The sequence below is a fragment of the Drosophila gunungcola genome (genome assembly GCF_025200985.1).
Source record: "Drosophila gunungcola strain Sukarami chromosome 2R unlocalized genomic scaffold, Dgunungcola_SK_2 000006F, whole genome shotgun sequence".
Lineage (NCBI taxonomy): Eukaryota > Metazoa > Arthropoda > Insecta > Diptera > Drosophilidae > Drosophila > Drosophila gunungcola.
The window spans coordinates 2749114-2764469 of NW_026453168.1; the positions used below are offsets into that span (position 1 = coordinate 2749114).

The window sequence follows — 15356 nt, forward strand, 5'->3', positions numbered from 1 at the left end:
CTATTCAAATATTCTAGACACTGCTCACTTGGGCGCAGTTTGAGCCCCCAACCAATAACGTGGGGGAATCCCTCCTCTGTGCAGGTTAAAAAACTCATTAGGAAAATCCTTGGGCGACGGAAATTAAATAAAATCCTATTAGGCGCTCTATTTGCTGCTGTGTCAGTGGGAGGGAAATGGAAAATGGGAAATGGGCAACGGGAAACGGGGAAAAGTGCGGTCTGGAAAAACTCCACACTTAATTTATGTGCACGCATTTCGTTCCCGTTACGACATTTCAGCACAGAACGAAATCTAATTATGATAGATAGCTGCTCCCAACTCATGCCAGTCGGTTTTTCCTTCCCCTTCCTTTTGGAAAAACTCGCGTGCAGGTGCATTTTGTCACTTGGCTGGCTGACAGCCGAAGATCTGCCTTAATAAAGATGGAAAAACAGGGCGGTTTTGGGGGGCGGAATTGGGGAGGGACTAGGCACTAACTCCGAGGGGCGTATATCTATATCTTAACACATTGCTGATCAAAAGAATCCGAAAATGCTTTGATTTCACAGCTCTCTTTTCGTATTTTTGCATTTCCCGTTTCCGCATGCTCGGCTCTTTCCACTTGTGGATTATGGTATAATAAATATAATGGTCATAACATTAAATTGCTAAAGAAATATTTTTTTCAAAGAACTTAAAATAGTTTAAATAATTTCGTTTTTAGGTTACGTATTTAATATAGTGCCTAAGTCCAAATGTATGTATAAATGCTTTTTATCATTGATCATTTGATCATTTTGCTTATATTTTCTTAAGACATTTTCCATTGATATGGGAAAATAGTCTCCAACGGCTATCAAATACCATATATCAGAAAAGAGAAATACCATTTAAATAAAACCATTTAAATATATTCAGCAAGAATAAAATAAAATTGTAATAACAAAAGGAAATACATTTTAAACGTTGATGAAACTGATATGACTGTATTTATATGTCTGCCCTGCAAAGGCAAACAAACATAGCTTTAGTAGGATGAGCTGGCCAAATGAAATTTTCGACAATTTGGCAAATGTTAACTTTGCTAATTTGCATAAACCGCAGCCGCCACAAAAAAAAAAAAAAAAAAAAAAAAAACACAAAAAACGAATGCCGTCAAGCCAACCCCCAAGAAGGGCAACACAAATTATAGAAAACTGCTGGCGAATGCAACATTTTCGAGGGGATTGGTCGGGACGTGGAAAAGGGAAAGGGGGGTGGAGTCCCCGCGGGCGAGGGGGCGGTGTTGGCCAGACCAGACGACGACCAACTGACTGAGTCCTGCTGGATCCTGGCGGCTCACTTTCACTGAACGACTCGACAGTGAACCGTAATCCCCAGCGAAGGCTGCCAGACACGTGCTCACGACCCGGCAATTTGCGTGGCTGGGTGTGCGACGAGTGTATCTGTGTTTCGAAACTCTAATTGTGTGTGTGTGCCTCTGTGTGTGTGCGTGTGTGTGTGTGTTGCAAGAAGGACGATCCAAGGAGACCTAGACTAGAAGGCAAAGCCAAAAGCAGTGAGAAAAATATAAACTCATTCACCAATCAAAACTACATTGCACAAAATTTTACCAAATGTTGTTTTTAAAATGTTTTAATTATTTAAATAACTTAAAGACAATAACGATTTCTGTGTCAAATTTAAATTAAATGGTTCCTTAAAAAGTTTTTGGGATTATTTATTTTTTTCGTTACATATTAATGGAAGTAATTAACCAACGATTATAAGCTTTAAATTTGTTGTGATCCAGCCAGCCAATTATGGAATATTAAAGTTTACTAAAACGTTGTTTTTATTTATTTTATATCCATTTCATTCCTTTCGCGTAAAGGGCGAAACTAATTTGATTATTAACAATATTATCTTCGCTTATAATGGTCGTGCAGTTACAAAACGAACTTATATCTTTGTAAGCATTTAATCAAATCCCTTTCTCATACGTGTTTTAAAACTATAAAGTCTTTGCTTTTTTGAGTGTATAGACAGCCACAAAAGTAAATGCAATGTTGGCACTCCCCGCGTTTCCTTTTTGAGCGGAAGTCTATGCGATAATGATGGATTGTGTACAACAATGCAAGGGTCCTGCGCCAGCCACCACCCCCTTTTGCGCCCAACCCAACGCCCTTTTTTAGCCACGAATCGTGGGCATTTGAGCGTGTCGGAATTGTGAATTTTGAATAAGTTTTTGGCTAAATGATTTGATTATGTTTTAGAAATACGAAAAAGAAGGGCGGATGATTAGGGAAGAGGGAATTCTTCTGCTTTTGTAGCCTGCTAATCAGGGTTATTAAACTTGGCTTAAATGTTGTTGCTTTTAGATGCCGTCTTATACTCTCTACTAAAACACTTTTCTACAAAGCAATGCAAAATTCAGTTTTCAAGCTCTGACTTATACTTTCTTTCTCTTATAAAACACTCTTCTACCAAACAATGTGAAATGCACTTTTCCAGCAAAGCCTTTATTTTCTCTCTCTGAAAAAGCCGGCAAGTTCGCTCTCTCAATCAGCTGTTGCGGCGAGTTCAGGCACTGTGGTATAAGAGTGGGCGTATAAGGCAGCCACAGTTTCAGTTCGCTCAGTCGTCAACGAAACTTCGCCGCGCGCGGTTCATTCAAATCCGGTCCGCGCTCGCTTAACGCTTTCATTCTAACTTCTCGCCGGCAATCGTTTGTTGTTGTTCGCGAATGCGAATGTGTGGGAGTGTGTGGTGTAGAAATTCGAGCATGTGTGCGTTCTGCTGCAGCGGCACATAATTTTGCACGTTTTGTGCGTTGACAGCTGCAAAAAAAAGAGTGCAGAAAAGTGCAAAGCAAAGGCCGACAGCAAAACAAACAACAAACAAACCAAGCAGAAGCCAAAAGAAACAACAAAACAGGCCGACACACACACCTGCTGCCCGTTGTCATCGTTTTTGTTTGTGTTGGTGCTTTGGTCCAGGCGCAAAAGAAAAATACGAAATAAATGCAAAAAGTGGCAGCAGGATAGCGAATCGCGATTTTCCGGCGAAATAGAGGAGCCTCCCAAGGAGAAGGGGAAAAAGAAGAGTGAGTTTCTATCGCCCAAGTTCAATGACTGCGGCCAGACTTAATGAGTTCCACCCTTTTGAACCGCTCCGAATGCCTGATAACAACAGGCGACAAAAACCCATTTACATATAATTATCTCCAACTGGCCCCCATCTCATCATTTTCACTTCTAATACAGTCAAAATTCTGTGTGTTGATTCTTTTGAAATTGTTGCCGAAAAATATTTCCTTAACTGTAGTTGTTTTTTTGTCAATGTTTGATTTTTAAATTAATTGAAAACCACTGCTTCTTAAATTTTGGAATGTTTAAGTTTTTGGATGTGTACAAAAAGAGCAGGTGTCTTTTTCTATGAGGGCTTGACGAGAAAATCTTTAACTTTGAATTTTGGCTTTATTAGGTTTCGAATTTTATAATTAACATATAATAATGGTTCCTACCAATTTTTGGAAAATGTTTTGACGGCACTTAAATATATTTCAGAACTGTTATTTCTATTGTTGCCAATATTTTTGGCCTTGCATTTCCTAAAGTTGTTGCTATTACCAAAGTATATCATTTCTACATAGGGATTTTTTGCCACAAAAAGATTAAGGTTCAAATTAGTTCAAATTCTGTAAGGAAATTTAAAGACCAATAATTACATATATTAATAAACGTGCAGCAAAAATTTTGCTATTATTCCAGTTTATTAAAAAACTTGCCAAAACTTGAAGTCTATAACAAACCCTTTTAGCTTTAAAAACATACATTTTTGTTTTTGATTTAAAGCTTCCATAAAATGTTACTTTTTCGTGACTCATAGTTAATTTGAGCAGCTGTAGGCGCCACTGAAAGATTTTTTTGTGTATATTTGCTCTGTCCCTTAAATGAACTTGTCAATTGCTCAATGATTGCCGTCAATTATCAGTGTCATCGATGCTATCTCGCTGGCTGATAACCGTGGCGATAGCGATAGAGATTGGCAGTCAATATGCCATATACTTTGGACTTCTTGCGGAAAGGAAATCGTGCTGCTGATTTCGATTTCTATTCGATTTCCACTCCGTTGCCTTGCACAACTTTCTGGGATCGGGCGTATGCGTAATGTTATTGCGCATACGCCACATGGCGCCCCATCGATAAGAGCTCCCTGGTTATTGTTTATTGAATTTCGGTTTGTCATTGATTCAATTAATAATCCCAATGGGAATGAAAGCGGAATTGTGCCTGGGAATGGTAGCTGAAATTGCCATCGACTTCAATTCCAAAGCCATTTCGCAACTCTAATGGCTCCATGAGTAATGGAAAGAGTACCACCCTTTAGGAAAACGCATTTCTGATAAGATTAGGGCCGCATTTGTTCACTGGAAATTATTAATGAATCCTCCAAGCCAAGTAAGCGAAATGCTGATGGTTCATTGCACAAGCATTCGCCAAAAGCACAACAAAAAAACGACTCAAAGAAGGAGGGGGAGAACTCTTCTCCAACCATGGAATTATGCAACCTTAGCGCCGATTGCCATAAAGAAAACTCGGTACAAAAAAGTCAACACCAAAGACGTGGCTGCGAGTGTAATTTCTAGCATTTTAATTACGACTGTTGCCACAACAATTATAATGGGTTCCACCCACCTCAGCCTAACTTCTCCTAAAAAAAAAACCAACTGGCGCAATTTTCACGCACGTGCTGCCGCCACAAAAACCGGAAGCAGAAAGGTGCGCCTGCGTCCGAATTGGTGTGCGTGTTTTTTTTAGAAAACATGGCTACACATGTACAATATTATTTGATTTGCATAATGAATGAAGACACCAAGCACAGGGCAGGGAAAAGGGTTACCCCGGAAATTTAGTTTAAACTGAAATTAAATTAACTGTCATTATTTACGGTCAGCAAAACCACAAAATCCGCCACACATCAATTTTAAGGTGAGAAGCCACAGATAGATATGCAATGGTAATGAATGAAGTCACTTTTGAAGAGCAAACAGAAGGGAAAATTGATTTAAGAAGCTAATAGTAGTTTTGTTGTGAAAAAAGTTTAGCTACATCAGAAAAGACCGATTGTTATATAATTTGCCTAAAAAAAACCCACACAAAATGAAAACACAACTCAAAAGGGAAGAGAGAAAAGCTTTAAAGAAGAGTTTTATATAAAAACACAAATGGACATTTAAAGATAAAGAAGAGCTTCTGTATAAATTGTTATTTCACAATAAATAAAAACTCCAAAAACAGTCTAGTGGAAAATGCAAAAATAAGGCTGAATAAAAACCACAACACAATTGTTCTGCGAACAAGTCAACAAAAATAAATATATAAATGAATAAATAAATTGAAAAAAACTGCTTTAGAGTCTGGCAATTTTAGCTTTAGGAGCACTGGACAGGAAAGGATTAAGGCAAGCCAAAAAATATAGAAAAGAAACATTTACTACAGAAAAATGTTGCTGTCAACAGAACCACAGGAATTCACCGAAAAAAGGAGGTACTAAAGAATAAATAGAGGGTGAGGTCGAAAAAGACTTCTCGTGTCGCTGGCAAATAAATTAAGCCACAGCTAGGGTTGTGCTGTTCCACATAAGCTGGCATTTGCATACGCATGTGGATTGGGGTGGGGGCTAGGTTAATGGGGTGGGAGGCTACCCGTAGGTGGTGGCGCTATCCCAGTTGTATATCTTAACTACCTAACTTCTCGCTAGGTCTGCCCAACTGTCTGCCTATTCGAGTTGACAAACGCAAACACATCAGCCATAACCATATCTCATTTGGGCTCATATCATAAATTCCTTGAGGCAGAGCAGGGCGATGTGATGGAGATATGGAGCACTGGCAGAGAGCGCACTGTAGTTGTTGACTCTTCGCAATTCCATGGGGTCCAATCTCATGGCAAACCATTTGCCGGCACGCACTAATTTTTTCCTCTGCTCCCAGCGTTATTCTTCGCTTTTTTGGTGCTATTCAAAAGTTTTGTTTGGGGCACGTTTCGCATTTTATGGTGATTCGTTTTATGTCGTTTCTCCGCATTTAAATTTAAGTTTTATATGAATTTCAAGCAGGGCAAGGTTGGTTTGACACCTTTTTTTTCGAGCCCATTTTACGGTCAACAATTGAAATCAACACTTGGCTGTCTCGCACCGTCTGTATCTCTCACAAACCCACTGTGGTTATCTTTTCATTTGTATCTAAGCCTTTGTTTGCCTTGTAGTTTGCTGTGCTAGCCAGCAACTCGCCGAACTGGTTCTGATTCAAAAATTCATAACACAAACATCAGCCACATCCTACTTGGCAACACCTTCGCCGTAGCCCCTGTTGGCTTATAAATTTTGGCAACAGAACTTTTGTCGCCTGCGAGTCTTTAAACCGGTAACTGGCTTACTATACCATACTATATATATAGCCGTACGTTTTTAGTCAATGATGGAGCTAATGCCGAGATGGTGTCATATGTGTGTTTGTTTGCCTTGCGGTTGCTATTTTCGGTTTTGGCCACTTCCTGGGGCTCTTAATTGGTTATTTCATTTCATTATTCAATTTGCTACTTAATACAATTACTTTGTGTCCACCATTCACTCAATCTTTTGAGCCAGCTTATGTTACTCCAATTTACGCTAATTACCCAAGCAAATAATGAGGCTTCCGCTTCCGAATTTTATGGCTGCCTCCCCCACTCCGCCCCAATCTTATCTACGGCTAATCTGGCCAGAATCCACGAGTATAGTATACTTTGAAAGCCCCCCAAATAGCGGAATTCTTGCCTTGGCATAGTTTCTGCTGACTGCCGCAGTCTATATAAGCGCAGAGCTCAAGATAAAGCCAGCCGGAGATTTACAACATCGAGGTCAGTGGGTGGAGAAGTGGGTGGTAGTACAATCCACTAAGTCATAAGAAAACAGGAAGCGCGGAAAATGTTTGCCTAGCATAAATGTGTTTACATTTCCGCGACGGTTTACAATTGAGACTTTGGCTTAGACTGGAGCAATTTTCCATCAATTGATTGGGCTCGACAGGGGAGATAGTGAACAAATATTCCAGCAGTGCTTTGCAAAGCTATAAATCTATGGGGAACAGCGGTGGGCTTCGGTCGAGATAGCGGGGTTCGATAAACTCATAAAAAGAGGAGTGCTTTTTGTGAATGGGAGCAAAACAAATTGTTAAAAAAAAAGGTAATTTCAAAGATTAACAACAGAGACAGACTAGGGTTTCATTTATAAGGTTTGCGGAGAATAAATAAATAAATGTCATGAAGACAACTAATAAAAAAGAAACCGAATACCAATTCAAGGTAAATTTATTAAGGTTTTTATATTATTAGAAATTTCTACAACTATATAAATTGAATGTCATTTTATTGTCAAAAAAATTTAAAATTTTTAAACTAATTTTCTTGAATTAATACTAAGTAGCTGAATAAAACATAAAGAACCTTCAAGGATTAAGACTACAGTATTTATTCTCTCTAAGCATGCCAAGTAATTAAAAATCGTTTCGAAGGCATTTCCATCAGTAACACCAATCTAATCCGAAGAAGATTGGCAAATACAGCATTTTAATTGGATGGCAAAGGTAGTTTTTAGCACACTCGCACTGGCTCTCATTTCCCGTTTGCGAACACACCTGTATTTCCCGCCCTTACACCTGTCATCGAGAGGATTTCCGTAGTTGTTTTTGCACACACCCCTCCTGCTGGCACTTCAATAAAAGTTGAAATTGAGCTGAAGCCAAAAAAATGGGAAAAGGGAGAACCAGAACCGAAAGCCGAGGTAACAATTCCCCGATCGAAGTTTTATGGGTTAAATGTGAACTTTTATTGGCATTTATTATGGCCAGCACTTGAAGGGGGCGAATAGTTTACCTGTCAGTTTGCCAGTGAATGTAAATTTTATTGCATTTCACTCGATTAACCGTCAAACTGGTGAAAACCAAACAAGTGGATGGGGAGTTCATGTATTTACACAGCCATATTTCTCTCTAATTGGACACAAAAAGAACGCATAAAAATCTAGTTCGGAAATGCTGACAACTCAAAAACACACGAAAGTATCTATGCATCTGCGGGATACACAAATATGATTTTTATATTTGCCCGCAGAGCAGGCATATTTTGGGTGGTCGCGGACATGTACATAGCCATAAAACATATTTTTCACAGATTTATGATTTGTTTATTTTGCGCTCTCATTTCTCGATACGTTTTTCGCGGGGCAGTGAGGTAGCCAACTTGGCGACACATTCGCTGTCAGCAAAAAAAAAGGAGAAAAAAACAGAAAGGAGACTCTTGTTATTTCTTTTTATTTGCCATCTTTCGCTTATTGGCATAAATGGACTTATGCGTGCCTTTGGCGAGTCGCTGAGTCTGCGGATCCACTGGGCTTATGTTTAATTATAAATCCCGTTGCTCAAGATATTTTCAAAAGGGGGGCAAACAGGGAGGAAAAAGGAGTTTTTGCGATGCAGCTGCTGCTTCGTTTATGGGCAGCCAAGCAACTCGAACCGAACTCAGCCAGCCATCCCCATCAGCGACTCGTCATCAACGGCATCAGTTGGTGAAGCTGCCCCTCCCCCAAAACCCCCTGCCCAGCAGCCCACCACCCGCCACCCCCCTTGCAGGCATCCCCCTCGCATTTTACCAACCGTCGCCCCTGCCGCGACGTGCCCAAATTGCATTTGCATTCGAGTTATGTGCGCTAATTTCACGTTATGAAATTTTTATTTTGCACATTTGCTCGTCGCAGTTTTCTTGCCTCGTTTTTCATCTGCCAGTGGAAAAGATTTGGCCTCGCACACAAAAAATCTCAACTAAATTGGGCAAGAACTGTGTATTTTTCTTGTCGTACAAGGCTTTTTATTTCGGTTTTGACAATATTTAGTGAGACTTTTAAAAGTGCTTATTTGATTTGTATTGTTCTTGTAACAAATTTTTTTCTGTTATGCATAGAAATACGTTGACGTTACAAATTTTATACTGATAGTATTATTAAGTTTCAATACATTTGAAATTAATTTAATTTGAAATCAAAATGCTTTTTGTGTAACAAACTTTGTGTTGTTTATTAATTAAAAAAATTAAAATAAAAACTTTGTTATACTAACGGCTTACAAGGTTTTTAATGAAACATAGATTTTATAAGTTATTATAGCATATAAACTTATTTAAAAATTAATTTCGTTGTCAATATGATTTAATCATAATTATATGTTTCTTTAGTAGAATCATTTTATTTTTGTATATAAAATGTAAGCTGTTTTTCCAGTTCAGGCATTAAACTATTACTTTTCTCAGACCATATCAAATTAATTCTATTAAGAAATCATCTTCATTGCTTTAGCTTTGGGTCAACAAAAGCGAGCTGGCGAATTCCTTAGCCAGTTGAGCGGGGATTGTTCTCTAATCTCGAGATGGTGGCATGTGGGTGACACTCCCACTCCCCTGCACTTCTGCACCGAAAACCCCCCCTCGAAATGTGAGCAACTCTTTGTTGTTCAATCTGTGGGCGTTGAGTCTTGGATTTCACTTGCCGAAGAGTGCAAAGTAATCAGTAAACGAGGGCAGGAGGAGCGGGAGAAACTGCACCGGCAGCCACTTGTAGGCCTCGAGTGTTGGTAAAAGCGTTTTGTATCTGTCGGATACAATGGGCCATAAATCAGAAGAGTTCCACTTGCCGGCGAGATTGCACTATTTTTGAGTTTGAGAAACTTTTGATATTTAGATGGTGGTTGCTTGTCGGTGGAGAATGGATTTGGATCCAGAAGCACTGTTTTGCGGTGGTAATTGCACGCTCGCTGAGGCGTATCGTATGCGGCAGGTTTCCGTTGTTCATTCAGGGGAAAATGGGAAACCGGGAAAGCGGGATAAGAGGGAAAAGCGTAAAAAAGGGGGAACGACCCAAAATAGCGGCTCATCCAATTGCGGAACATGAAGCATAACAAGGGCGGCACAGAAAAAAATATACTAATTTCAGTTCAAGTAATGGCAAAAAGTTTACAAATCATCAGAATTTTTATGTCAGTCATGCACGATTCTATTGTAATAAGACACCACCAAATTTGTATGAATATGTTCAGTTTGACCACACAGATACACTTATTTTAAATTAAGTCATACGTAATATCATGAGAACTCTTCTTAAATTTTACCTTAATGACTCCTTCTTGCCCCTTTAATTAAAAAATAAAACCAATATGGTTGTCCCGTTTTTTGATGTCTAGACGATTTGTAATACAGATACAAGTGTACAATAAAATAATCTTTATCTTATCAAAATGTTTCAATATCAAACATATAAATGTGATATAAATGTACGCTTTGTTTTCACGGCATGAAAGAAATAATCAATCACCTGAACCCATGACCAAATCAGCTTGCAATTTCTCTCTGTGTGGAAACAGGAACAGGGGAAATATGCACGGCAAGTACGTGTTGCAATCTCCAATAGATACAGTACGCCGCTCACAGATGCACAGTCTCAGATACAGATACAATACAAATGCCTCCGCGTGCGTGAGAAGCTCCAAGTTGGTGCGTTTTGCTTTTTTCACGCTCTCGCTGGCAAGTTGGTAGGAAAAACGGAGAAAAACACTGAAAACACACAGAAAAAAACATGTTCTTTGTCATGGTTGGGTAAGTGCATCAGCAGCTCCATCTGTTGCCGCCTCCGTGCTCGAAACTCGTATGTGAGCCAAGTGCACGGCCGAAACTGTAACCGAATACGCCATTAGCACCGAAAGGGGCCCAAAAGAACAGAGGGCACAGGGCCATAATTACATCTGCATCCGTTCTGGCCAAAAAGGATGGATGGGGGTCACACACAGATTGAGGCCATGATTGATGTTCTCCGTTCTGTTCCGGCGGAGATCGCATGGCCTTCTTATCAGTCGGTTACCATCCGAAATGCCAGACATTCCCATTCCCATTCCCAATGCCATTCTCCTCCGCCAGTAGACTCCTCTTCTGCAAATTTCCCTCGCTTCCATCACATTCACAGACCATAAATCTTCACTTCTGCGGGTTGGACCACTAAATGCCTTCACACAGTAACAGTTGTTTTCGAGCCAAATGGCTTAAGGAAGTTTTCACGGCATTTAATTGCAAATCTCGTTAGGCCCCAAACATCATTAAAAGTTTGCCAGCACAAAACCTTCTGTGTTCATTAAAAATCATTAATTTGTACAGGTATATACAAATATGTATTTGCACAGCCACAAATGGAATTTGAATTGTGGAATTTAAGTTTCAAAATGTATAAGGAAAAATACTCACTTGCAATACATTGCAATTATCTATAGGTTCCACAAACATTTTTAAACCACAATATTCAAAAGTTGTGATGAAAATAAAACCTTTTTTAACAGTCTTTCTTATGAAAAAAAATGTATTTAATAACGGCTTATATTCCTTTTAAAATTTTAAAAACATATTTAATGTATGTGCTTCGATTATATTCAATTAAAAAGTGATGAATGTTAATAGCACATGGATGGATCAATTTTACTTACATTATTGAACCGACATGAAATAAAAACGTGACCCTGTTAGCATTATTTGTCTTTAAATGGCTTCACACAACGCCCATTTTAATGTAATTTTTTGAACTAAGTCGCGTTTCAAATAAGTGTAGTAAATCACAAATATTTTTGCTGGGAAGAATTACGACATTTCTGCTGATGCTGTAACTTCTCGTAAGCCGGACCCTAAAATCCGATTCGACGCGACTTGTTGGAAGCAAATGCTACGAATTTGTCACTCGACACGTCAATTATATAAATCGCTTATGCGGCCCTCCCGAAAACTCGCCCCTCGTATTTTGATGCTTGTTGATATAAATGAAGGGAAAATAAATTTGAAAATAATGTGTGAATTTCTCCTTGCCTCGTTTCAGCTCCCCAAAAACGAAAAGAAAACCAAAAAAACCCGACGATATTGTCAACGTGGAGCGAAGTGAATGAAAATTGAAAGTGTTTGTGCGTTGGGAAATGCTCGATCGCGATCGCAGCTGAGGATTATTGATTCCGACGAAATACGAATTACGAATTACGGATTGCACCATCTACAATCCGTTCGCATATAGAAATAAATCTCCGACAAACAGTTGCAGCTGCCTACTTTGGCTAATTGATTTTCATTTCGGTTTCTGTTTTTTCTATTTATTTGTTAGCTGGTTTGTTTGTTTGTTCGCCTCTTGCAATGAGGCGTCCAAAAGCTGCCAATCACAGCAACAAAAACACCAGTAACAACTCGCCAAATGAACAAAAACAAGCAGACAAACAACAAGTACAAGTACATAAAGTGAAGCTACGCGACAATTGCGTTTGCGCTTTTTTCCTGTTTTTTTAATTAATTTTAAGTGTCGCCGTATTCTGTTGCCCTTTTTGCCGGGAGTGTGAGAAAGATAGCGTTTTGGGTTGGAGCCGTGAAACCCCTCGGAAATCGGCAATTTAATTTACAATACAACATTAGTACGGACATAAAAGCGGATAAAGGCGAGCAGCGAAAGGAGAACCCAAAATGTTCGCCGGAATAAGGAAGCGCCTGGCACGCAAGTAAGTCACCAGTAGAACTCCCGCACACTGCAAAAATGTTATAAAGAATTTTCTCCAGCTAATTAAGGCACTGAAAGTAAAACAAATAATTAATCGGGAAACACTGAACTAAAGTCCAGGTTCTGTAAACATAAGTAGAAACGTAAAAACAGTTTATATGTGCATTTTTTGTAAACTTAAGAATTTCAAATCATAAAAGGTTTTTAATTTATTTTTTATTAAAAAGGATTTTGAATAAATTAATAATAAGAAATTTTTAACTGAAAAAGAAATATATAGAAAAGGGATATCAAAGACATAAATTAAATGTTTGTAAAGTAATACACTTGGTGCAACACATTAATATATTTTAGAATTATTACATTTTCCCTCGGACTAAGTTTAAGTTAATTCGCTTGATTTAGGGTACTCATTTTTTTTCTCTGTATCTTCGCCCCGGGAGACGATTATGTCCAGCAGCTTTTATGTGTTTCCTTTTACTTTATCAATGCTGTCCCTTCTTGGCCTCTGTCTTCCTTCGACTTCGACTACTTCCTTTGCCATGCCCCAATTCCCTCGTTAATGACTTTCGCGATAAAGGTCATTGGTCGAGGGGCGAAGTCGTGAGGGGGGAAGCTTTTCAATTTGCAAAATCGCTGACAAAAATGGGAGAGTAACGCACACACATAAACACACAAAAAAAAGGAACGTTGCAATGGAAAAACTTGCTTTTGTATAATTAATTTCTGGCGACTTACAATACACTCCCTCTTCGTTTTCCGAAGGCCGTGATTTTGCGACTTATCGGGCAAGTAGTCATCAGTCATCGTCATCATTATTATAATGATTTTTTTTGCGTTAAATGAGCCAATTAGTTTAAAATCTTTATTATTAGCTGATTGCTGTTGGCTGGCATCGTCGACCGGTTTCGTTTGGCCATAAGCGAAAATTGAATTATGCTCCAGTGTGATTCGAATTTCGAGTTTGCCTCGCGGGCCATTACCTCTGCAAAAATTAGCAGTCGGAGCAATCAAAAAGCCATCTGCCAAATGATTTTCGTGGGAAAAGCAATCGGGACGAGAAAACAAATGAAAGTTTCCGCCAAACTATCGAAATTTTTGCATAGATAATGGAAAATCATCAACAAAACGGCAAAGTTTTCAGGCTGAAAAAGGGTCATTTATCTCTGTAAAAGAATTGTTTGGAGTAAACTTAACTAAATAATAGAGAGATGCCAGAAACTAATAGCCAAACTTAATACCCTAAATAACGAAATTACATTAGATCGGCCTAATTAAGTACGGCATAGACTGGCTATATATTCTACGTTTTCATTTCTTATAATTACATCATATTAAAATTAGGTTTTTGAATCATTTAATTTCATAGGCTGGCTACCCAAATAATCTCAAAATTAAACAAATTATAAAATGCATTCAACAAATTTAAAATAACTTTTCCGTATAGTCACTTGAATTAAAAGACCCACTTATGTAGAGCAGCTAAAGGTGGTCACACGTAGAACCTCGCTCATCACTGGTGGCCTTTATTTACAAGTCATGATGTGATGTGCTAATTATTACAGAAAAGTGCAGTCGAATCCCTTTTAGCACTTACCGGTGACACGCCCCCTGGGGGCGTAAGATGATGATAACTAATGCCCCAAACACATCAGGCACCCATGAACCCAGGTGCTAAAAACACCTGTGCAAATAGAAACCCAAAAGCCCAAAGCACCTTGTAGGTGGAACTCTCGCATTAACATACATACTATGGGTATAAGATGTATGTATAAATTGGGGGGAAGGGGCTGTATTTTCGGAGTTTGCCCCGAAAACCTTTAAGATCTTTGTGTTTCGGGGCCCACACACACGAAATTGTTCGCTTAGAAACGCCTGTGAGGCCTTTCCCTCCTTCCATTTTTCCTCTTTCCTAACATGGCAATCAAGCGCGACTAAAGCTAAAAATAATTACACAAAAGACATAACACACTTTATTAAGCACTAAACATTTGATGTGCTGGGATGTGGGCTCCAAAACTCGGATGAAGGCAAGTGCAACTGCAGAAAGAACACTCGGAGAAATAAAAAACCCATTTAAAAAAAAAAGAATTTAAATCAGCAAAACAATCATTATAAATTCTGTGAGTAGGAACATTACAATTTTGATTAAAACAAGATTAATTCCTTGATTTTAAAGTGGTTTGACCATGTTCTCTTTGATCACTTAAAAATTAAACCAAATCTACCCTGGTAATTTTCGTAATTTTGTTTTGTTTTCAAATTAAAAACAAAAAGTTTTCCTCTGTGTAAGTCTAAGATACAACTATGATGAATTCTCACGAACGTAAAAAGTAAAGTCATTGGGATTTATGTGTGTGAGCTTGCCTGCGCGATGGGGCAACATTAGTGTTTCTTAAAACTTACAGCCACAGACTTCCTAATTATGATTGATACGGGAACAACATACGACCCACAACAGTAACGCCAGCAACAATAATAAGAACAACGATATATCCGCCGGCAGTTTCTTCATTCATTCTCAATTTCAAACCCATTTCGCCCTGTTCCCATTGTTTTCCGGCTTTTGCCCGCTACAATATCAGATGTATCTCTTACATCTCGACGCTGCGCATGTGCCTCGTTTTTATGGGTTAAAGGAAATGTGGTGCAACAAGGCGTGAGCCAGTGGGAACTTACAGTTATGTAGGCTATAAGTACCCCCCACCGTTTTCCAGCTTAGATTACACACACACAAAAGAAAACGCATAAAATGAAAATTAAACCAAGGCACACTTCAGGGCTGCTCTTGG

At 38.8% G+C, this 15356-nt stretch overlaps 1 protein-coding gene across 4 annotated transcripts in view; it reads left to right on the plus strand.

Moving 5' to 3' along the window:
- Positions 1-2609: 2609 nt before the first annotated feature.
- The window catches only part of LOC128254633 (uncharacterized), a 40496-nt gene continuing 27749 nt past the window's right edge, over positions 2610-15356 (plus strand). For all 4 annotated transcript variants that reach the window (XM_052983815.1, XM_052983817.1, XM_052983816.1 and 1 more), the window contains exons 1-2: positions 2610-3067; positions 11905-12565. In XM_052983815.1, the coding sequence (XP_052839775.1) occupies positions 12531-12565 (35 nt within the window). In that variant the 5' untranslated portion in view covers positions 2610-3067; positions 11905-12530. The remainder of the gene's footprint in view (positions 3068-11904; positions 12566-15356) is intronic.